The 9,007-nt window shown below is 52.5% G+C and overlaps 1 protein-coding gene across 1 annotated transcript; it reads left to right on the top strand.

Moving 5' to 3' along the window:
• Window positions 1-265: 265 nt before the first annotated feature.
• Window positions 266-2,333, top strand: LOC130137682 (chalcone synthase-like). The gene is made up of 3 exons (XM_056309588.1): window positions 266-409; window positions 516-695; window positions 1,067-2,333. The coding sequence occupies exons 2-3, from the start codon at window positions 518-520 to the stop codon at window positions 2,062-2,064; spliced, it is 1,176 nt and encodes a 391-aa protein (XP_056165563.1). The 5' UTR covers window positions 266-409; window positions 516-517; the 3' UTR covers window positions 2,065-2,333.
• The last annotated feature ends 6,674 nt before the right edge of the window (window positions 2,334-9,007 follow it).

Below are 9,007 nucleotides of genomic sequence, written 5' to 3'. Positions count from 1 at the left end.
ATAATAATTTAAAATTTCAATAAAAATAGTGAAAACTCGATTAGGGTCGTGAGCCTACCTAGTTGAATGTCAACAAGCTCGTGCTCACCTATACAAGATACTCGAGTAGCCCGAGCCGGAGCTCTCACCGAGTAATTTGACTCGATTTCACTCTTGTGCATGGAGCTGACAATAAGTAGTGTATCGTTATGAACTTTATGTTCACAGAATCAGATTAAAATGGCATTTGTGATGGACAAGTGATTACGAGCACGCGCGTGTCACGTGACAACATGGTCCCGAAGTCATATCACGAGACACGCACGTGAAGCCCAACCACCACCCCTCAGCCTCTCTTGAATATAAATCCCACCCCTCTACCAAAGTTCACCTGTGCCACCACACGCCCAAAAAGAATCACTTGCAGCAACCCAGTCCACCACCGCCTCCTCCGTCGTGACCGCTCCACCGACCCTCGCCGTCTCTCGCTCTCTCGAAACCCCCCCCCCCCCCCCCCCGCCCCGGGAAGAAAAGAAAAATGGTGAGCGTCGAGGAATTCTGCTGTGCCCGGAAATCACAAGGCCCTGCCACGATCCTGGCCATCGGAACGGCGACCCCCCAAAACGTTTACGAGCAGAGCACGTTCCCAGATTATTTATTTCGAGTCACCAAGTCCGAACACATGACACAGCTGAAAAGCAAGTTCAAGCGCATGTGTACGTATAGTTTAAAGCATACCTACATTGATGCACTTTTAAACAATTTTTGTTTTTTTGTGGTGCCCTCGTCATTTACCATCATATAAGAATTTGGGCGGCTTCACCTTTTTGTGCATGGCACTTACTAACACCGTAGATAACAGGGTCTAGAGATTAGTGGATATTAGATACGAAATTAGGGAACGAAAGCCGAAGCAAATCAACAATTGTTTTGATGGAACTTTTCGATGCCGGGATCGGTTTTTTCTTTCTTTTCCGGTAATAACTCGTGGAGATTGCGTCTTTCACCGTCGTGTATGAATAATTTGATCGGTCCGTAAAGAAGAAGACCACCATGACATCGATCTATGTTCAGTGTATATGTTTAGGTGAAGGATCCAAGATCAAGAAGAGGTACCTGCACTTGACGGAGGAGACACTGAAAGAGCACCCGAACATGTGTTCGTTCACGGAACCCTCCTTGGATGTAAGGCACGACATTTTGGTGGCGGAAGTGCCGAAGCTAGGGAAAGAAGCAGCAGCCAAGGCCATCAAGGAATGGGGGCAGCCCAAGTCCGAGATCACCCACCTGGTGTTCTGCACCACCAGCGGCATCGACATGCCGGGCTGCGACTACCAGCTCACCAAGCTCTTGGGCCTCCGCCCAACCGTCAAGCGGTTCATGATGCACCAGGTGGGTTGCTACGGCGGCGGCATGGTCCTCCGCCTCGCCAAGGACATCGCCGAGAACAACAAGGGGGCTCACGTCCTCGTCGTGTGCGCCGAGATCACCATCGCCACCTTCCGTGGGCCCACCGAGGCCTTCATGGACAACCTCGTGGGCCAGGCCCTGTTTGGCGACGGCACCTCCGCGCTCATTGTGGGCTCGGACCCCGTCCCGGAAATCGAGAGGCCCCTGTACGAGATTGTCTCCGCGTCCCAGACCCTCATCCCCAACAGCGAGGGCGCCATCGCCGGACACGTTCGCCAGATCGGGCTCACCATCCACCTCCTAAAGGACGTGCCGGCCTTTATCTCTAAGAACGTCGAGAAGTGCATGACGGACGCATTCCACCCTCTGGGCATCACGGACTGGAACTCACTCTTCTACGTCGTGCACCCCGGCGGGCCCGCGATCCTCGACGACGTCGAGGCCAAGTTGAAGCTCAAGCCCGAGAAGATGGACCGGTCGAGGTACGTGCTCGGTGAGTATGGCAACATGTCTAGCGCGTGCGTCTTCTTCGTATTGGACGAGATGAGGAAGAAATCGGTTAACGAAGGGCTCAAGACCACCGGAGACGGGCTCGAATGGGGGGTGCTCTTCGGATTCGGTCCTGGCGTCACCGTCGAGACCGTCGTCCTCCGCAGCGTGGGCTTGTCCGCTTAGGGCTTCGCGTCGGATCCAGCCTCGCCTGCCTGCCTGCCTCTTTTATCTATCCTTATTTCCACTTATGATATGTTGTTAATCATGTCTTTTCGATGTTATTCCAAAACCTTTTCGGTGTATGTTTTGGATAGTGATGCGATGGGGAGTGACTATTCGATGTTGTAAGTTGCACGCCATCTTTAATTATCAATGCACTTATGTTATGTATCAACTGAGAGTCCATATTCGCCTCAAAATAATACTTTTCCATATGAAACAAGGACTTTCTTCGACCGCATGGCGAGCATGATTCTAGTGTTTTCCACGACTCGATAGATTCCTATTGAAAGAAAAAGAAATCGTTCTTAAGAAAATGTTTTCTAGACCGTTAGGTTCTTGCGAAACAAACCGGCCTTTAATCCTCCTTCAACCGTTTGGCATCGTCTATATTGTCTTCTCAATTGCGTCTCTCTACTTTGTTTTATGCTATAGACTACAGGTTGATCTGTGACATTCCGAATTTTGGCCCATTTTTGGGATTTATAAAACGGGTATTTCGTCAGTGCGCTTATAGTAAAAATCTCGCCCGGGAACTGATCACTCCCGGTTATTATTTTTAAACCTTGAGATTTCGCTAGAATCGCATTCGATCGAATTTGGCCGTTATTTAGACCCTCACCTTGGCAGTCGATTTTCGAGAGCTTCGGGACGAAATAAATTGGACGGTGTCGATATTATTGTGGCCAGCGTCGAGGTGATTAGGAATAGTGAGAAAGTGGATTTTTGGACCGGGTGCGAATTTGGACTGGTAGACCTCCTTCGTAGTGTGTTTCGAGTTATTTTATTTTGGCCCGTTGTCTTATATTATTGTTTGGGATTTTTCGGGGACAGTTAGATCTTTTTCCGGGTTTGAATCGCGACAGTTAGAATAATATTTAGTTTGAACCGTGTCCGTTGGTTCGCGCTCGAGGATAAATATTAGCTTTTTCTTTCTCTCTCCTTTCTCCTCTGCGCCGCGCCACCCACCCCCGTGCAACGTCCCCTCTGCGCACTCTCTCTCTCTCTCTCTCTCTCTCTCTCTCTCTCTCTCTCTCTCTCTCTCTCTCTCTCTCTCTCTCTCTCTCTCTCTCTCTCTCCGCGTCTGCCCCCCCTTGCGTGCACGTCCCCTCCCCCATTAAGCCATGCAGACCCATCCCTCTCTCTTTTCTCTCTCCTCCTTTTTCCTTTTCTTTTCTTTCTTCTCTTCTTCTTCTTCGTTGTTCCTCGCGGGCGTCTGGTTCTGCTCCGCCGTGCCCTGCTCGCCGACCGCCGTTCGACCGCCGTTCCGCCTCCGTCCAACGCCACCCCACCCGCCCGCCGATGCCGCCGTCCTCCCCGCGCCGTCGTCGCGCGCAGCCGTGTCGCCCGGTAGCCTCGCCCGACCACTGCCTTCTCCTCCTCCCGAACGCGTGAGCTCGGCTCGCCGCCATCGCTCGTCTCGGCCCGGCGTTGCCCGGCCGGCCGCCTTGCTCCGCTCGCTGTCCGCTCGCCGCCGCGGAGCTCGGCCCGTCGCCTTCGCCGCTCGTTTGTTCGTGCACCTGGGAGCTCGCCGACCTGAGCTCGACCGTCCCGTGCCGTCCACCGCCGCCGCCGCGAGTCGTCGCCACGTCGCCCACCCATCCCCGTCGTTGCTTGCTCGCCGGCCGGCCCTCCATCGCTGCTCGCCCGGCCAGCTCACCGCCGGTCCGCCATCTCTCCCCCTCAGCCCCGATCCCTCTCTCCCTCACCCTCACCCTCACCCCCCGGCTCACTCTCTTTCTCCCCTGTTCAGCTCACCGCCGCTCGTCGCCGCCGCGTCGCCGTCGCCGCCGGTCGCCGCCCCAACCAGCCAGCCCGCCGTAGCCGGCTCGTCGCCCACGCGACCAAGCCGCGCGCCCGTCGCCGTGCCCGTTCCCGAGCCCGTGGCCGAGCCTTGTGCCCGTGGCCGAGGGCCGTGCCCATGGCCGAGCGCCGTAGCCGAGCTCGCCGTGCGCCGTGCCCGTCCGACTGTGCGCGTCGCCCGTCCGACTAGGCGCGTCGCCCGTCCGTTCGCCCGTGCGCCCTTGGCACGCCGCACGGCCACCGCGCCCGCGCGCGCGCGCGCGTCCGGCCATTGTGCCCGCGTTGGCCGGCCACCGCGCCCGTTGGCCCGTGCCCGCGCCTAGTTCTAAGACTCGTTCACCCGGCCATTTTAGGCCCGAGCCGATTTTCTCCGGCCAAAACCAAGTAAGTGACTTCCTAAACCCTACCTAGTACTTTGGGTATTTTTAGACTTGTTTAGGGTGAAATTTAGTACCGGCTTAGGACTTTAATTAGGTGTGGGCTAATTAGACTGATTGTGCTTAATTGGTGAATTATTGTGGCGATAGTTGTGCGGCTGATTTAGTGATTGACTGAGATAAATATGCCTGACTGAATTGTCGTGGCGCTTGTGGGTGAATTGGATTATTTGAATGTGCCGACATGAATGTCGGGTCGGTGGACCGACGTGGGGAGTGTGAATTAAATTGGTTGTTAGAGTGTGCTAGATTGACATTGGTGAAAGGGTGGTGATTGAAATTGATTTATATGACTAAGAGCATGGTGAATTTTGTATTGTGGTGCATGTGCATGAGAAAAGCCCGGCTTGATCTGAGGGCTGACCTGAGGCGCAGTAGCGCGGGTCGTGGGAAAGTGTGAAATGTCCAGTGAGGGACGAAGCCCGGCTTGATCTGAGGGCTGCCAACCTTAGGCGTGGTTACGCGGGTGTGGCTAGAAAGGCAAGTAAGGACCTGAGGCGTGGTTACGCGGGTCGAGAGAAATGTCCTGAGGCGTGGTTACGCGGGACTGAGCCCGGCTTGATCTGAGGGCTGCCAACCTGAGGCGTGGTTACGCGGGTGTGGCTAGAAAGGCAAGTAAGGACCTGAGGCGTGGTTACGCGGGTCGAGAGAAATGTCCTGAGGCGTGGTTACGCGGGACTGAGCCCGGCTTGATCTGAGGGCTGGCCTGAGGCGTGTTGACGCGGGCCGTGTGAAAGGACCTGGGAGGTCGTGAGAAAGTTGCTCGGCCACGCATGCGAATTGAGTGTGATTGAATTGACTGGTTGAATTAGTTGGAGTGATTGAGTGAAAGCGTGGTTGGTGTTTGAGCGATTTGTGATGTGTTGTTTAATTAATATTATTGCCTTATCACGTGACGACCAATGTGTAGAGTTGGCATGGACTTGATGACGAGGTAAGTACAATTATGCGAATTTTATATGTTATGGGGTAGATTGCATGTATGACTTGTCTGGGTACGCATTGGCCTACGTGGGGTTTAGGGGGTTGCTTATTGAGACTCGTTCTCACGGTTATTATATAACCATTTCAGATCCGCGACCGTAATCGATTCGGAGACGCCGCCAGAGCACCACAGGGATTGAAGAATAGATCATTTACCCTGTCTTTTGAGTACCTTTTGTAGAGGAGATAAGTTTGTCAACCACCGCCCCCTTTTGAAAACTGTGGTTCTAAATTGGTAGCCCGAGTTATCGTTTTGTATAGTGACTATTTTATGATGGTATGCAATTATTGTTTCGCACTATCCCTTTGTCGTTGTTTATTGTCCGGGTTAATTAGTTTCGCTTCCGCTTGCTTTTATTGTTGGGTGTTTCATTTGGGTCGGCGACGCGTCCCGGGCGTCGCGTTCAATGATCGACCACCAAGGGATGACCGCGCGCTCGCAGGTGCGGGGCGTGACATCCCCGTTGATTTGGTATCGTAGCAAGGTCGCTCGAACCAAGATGGTCGAAGCCTGGAGTGATAAGGAGCGATGACTTTGGGGTAGACAGTTAAGGAGATTTGTGTGCCATGCGTACCCCAGACTGTATGATTGTGATTGCTGAGTGGTTTTTATGCAATATTATGTGAGGTGCAGGTGCGTCAGGACTTGAGGTAAGTGCACGAACTCTGTTGGTTGTGATTGGGTGTTGTTGTGGTTGGCTGCCTGCTTAATGAAATGTGTTGTGATGCACTGCCTAGGGCTTAGACTGGTGTAGTTGGCCTAGGTTTCTAATTCCTGCGTGGAATTTAGCAGGTGAGCCTTGTGAGAACCGGTAAGATGAGCGGTCGAGGTCGAGGTAGAGGTCGAGGTAGAGGTCGAGGTCGAGGTCGTATAGCCCCGCAAGCTGGAGTTGTGGGGGATCCCAGATTGGATGAAGTGTGGAGGGTACTTGAGGAAGCAGGATTATTATCGGGTAGACAGACGGGAGAAAGGAGCGCGACTGTCGCTGCTGCAGCTGCCAGTGAGATCATAGGGAATAATGGAAACCAGGGGAATAATGTGATTAGTGGAAATCCGGGTATAGTGCGAGTAAATGCGAACAGGCCGATGTCCAAGCTAGTTGAGCAATTTCTGAGGTTGAAACCCCCGAAGTTTGATGGGAGAGGCGACCCCGAGGCTGCACCAAGATGGGTAGAAGAGCTAGAGAAAGCTTTTGAGGTGCTTGGGGTGTACTTGAGGAAGAGAAAGTGACGCTAGCAGTCTATCAGCTTCAAAATAATGCAAGTGATTGGTGGAGGGCCACCAGGGGTCAAGTGTTCCCCGCTGGTACTGCCCCGAATTGGATTGTTTTTACCGAGACCTTCAATGGCAAGTATTTCTCGGAAAGTGCCCGAGAACAGAAATTGGCTGAATTTATGGGGCTCCGCCAAGGTCAGAGATCGGTAGATCAGTATGAGGCCGAGTTCGCAAGACTATCCAAATTTGCCCCTAGGATGGTGGAGGACCCGATGGACAAAGCTAGGAGGTTCCGGGATGGGCTGAAGCCGGACCTTCGCAGCCAGATGATCTCGTTGAACTTGAGAGGCTACAATGAGATATATGAAAGGGCTCAGGCAATTGAGCGAGATCAGACGGATCGAGCTGCCGCTTCTGGATCGCGGTATGCCCTGGCTAGGGACAACCGTCAACTGGGGAAAGGACCCATGACGGGAAATAGTCGCTTCGTTCCACCCGCTCGGAGGAATATCGGGAAGCCAAACCGTTACCAGAACGCCCCGTGTAGGTTGTGTGGTGGAAAACACGGGAATGGGCCTTGCCCAAATAGGGGCGGAGCATGTTTTACATGTGGTGGAAGGGGCCATAAGATGAGAGAATGTCCAAACAACAAGCAGGCCGGGTCACCTGCACTTCTGCCGCCGCCGCCGCCTCGGAATGGAAATCAAATTAGAGCTATCCAGCCGGCCACTCAGAATCGGCCGCCGGCCCAAGGACGGGTATATGCAATGGCAAGGAGGGAGGCTCAGGACGCGCCTGGCGTGGTCACAGGTACGGTCTCTCTCTGTGATCATGCTGCTTATGCCTTGTTTGATCCGGGGGCGTCGCATTCATTTATATCTGAGCAGTTCGTTGAATTATCTGGGATTGAGCCAAAATTGCTTGATGTTATGCTGTGTGTGACTACTCCGCTGAATGATAAAGTGCTGATTACGTTTGGGTGTCCCGATTGTAAAATAGTGATTGGTGATAGAGAAGGAAGGATAGATTTGGCGGTATTATGTATGCATGACTTCGATGTGATTATTGGTATGGATCGGCTAGTCAAGCGTAGAGAGCCGTTATGGATCGTAGTAGTAGCGGGGTGATCCAGTTTAATCCGACTGGACATCCTAGATTTTAGTTTGTGGGAAACCGAGGAGGAACCTCGATCCCCTGGATTTCATCGCTCGAGGTAACAAAGCTGTTGGATGAAGGGTGCCAAGGATTTCTGGCAAATGTAATCGATTCGACGACTGGAGAGCCGAGACTAGAAGACATAGCCGTGGTGTGCAACTTTCCCGATGTCTTTCCTCAGGAATTGCCGGGACTGCCACCTGATCGAGAAGTGGAGTTCGCGATTGAGTTAGCCCCAGGGACGGAACCGATCTCGAAAGCACCCTATAGGATGTCACTGTCGGAATTGAAGGAATTAAAAGTCCAAATGCAAGAGTTGTTGGACAAAGGCTTCATTCGCCCTAGTGCGTCTCCATGGGGAGCGCCAGTGTTATTCGTGAGGAAAAAGGATGGATCCTTGAGGTTGTGCATTGACTACAGACAATTGAACCAGGTGACCATTAAGAATAAGTATCCGCTGCCAAGGATTGATGACCTATTTGATCAGTTGCAAGGGGCGTCGGTGTTTTCAAAAATCGATCTGAGGACTGGCTATCACCAATTGAGGATCAAGAAGGAGGACGTGCCGAAGTCGGCATTTAGGACGAGGTATGGACACTATGAGTTTACGGTAATGCCGTTTGGACTGACGAACGCCCCTGCAGCCTTTATGGATTTAATGAATCGGGTATTCAAGGAATTTTTAGATCAGTTTGTGATCGTGTTCATAGATGATATTCTGGTGTATTCAAAGAGTTCCGCCGAGCACGAGGTACATTTGGAAAAGGTTCTACGGACCTTAAGGGAACACGCACTCTACGCTAAGTTCAGTAAGTGCGAATTCTGGCTTCACCAAGTGGCGTTCTTAGGACATGTGATATCCGGAGAAGGAATTGCGGTGGACCCGACAAAGATTGAAGCCGTCACGAATTGGCCGAGACCGACAACAATAACCGAGGTTCGGAGCTTCCTCGGACTAGCAGGTTATTATAGACGCTTCGTGGAGAAGTTTTCGGCATTAGCGACGCCGTTGACGCGGTTACTAAAGAAGGAGATGAGGTTTGAATGGACGGATAAGTGCGAAAGGAGCTTCCAAGAATTAAAACAGAGATTGACGACCGCGCCAGTGTTAACGATCCCGTCAGGCCCGGGAGGATATGAGATTTACAGTGACGCGTCGTTGAGAGGATTAGGATGCGTGCTAATGCAACACGGGAAAGTAGTGGCATACGCATCGCGACAGTTGAGGCCACACGAGCAGAACTATCCGACGCATGACTTGGAATTGGCCGCGATTATTTTCGCTCTTAAGATTTGGAGACACTACCTGTGT

The sequence above is a fragment of the Syzygium oleosum genome, unplaced genomic scaffold (genome assembly GCF_021117445.2).
Source record: "Syzygium oleosum isolate NSW1041296 unplaced genomic scaffold, Sole_v2.1 Sole_v2.01, whole genome shotgun sequence".
NCBI classification, from domain to species: domain Eukaryota; kingdom Viridiplantae; phylum Streptophyta; class Magnoliopsida; order Myrtales; family Myrtaceae; genus Syzygium; species Syzygium oleosum.
The sequence above is the reverse complement of the archived record's forward strand: the minus strand, read 5'-3'. Positions and strand labels throughout refer to the sequence as shown.

What these genes read in the sequence shown, in the direction of transcription:
- LOC130137682 (XM_056309588.1), top strand. Translation starts at nt 518, where the DNA reads ATGGTGAGCGTCGAGGAATTCTGCTGTGCCCGGAAATCACAAGGCCCT. An exon ending in AAGCAAGTTCAAGCGCATGT is followed by an intron (nt 696 to 1,066) that starts GTACGTATAGTT and finishes GTATATGTTTAG; the next exon opens with GTGAAGGATCCAAGATCAAG.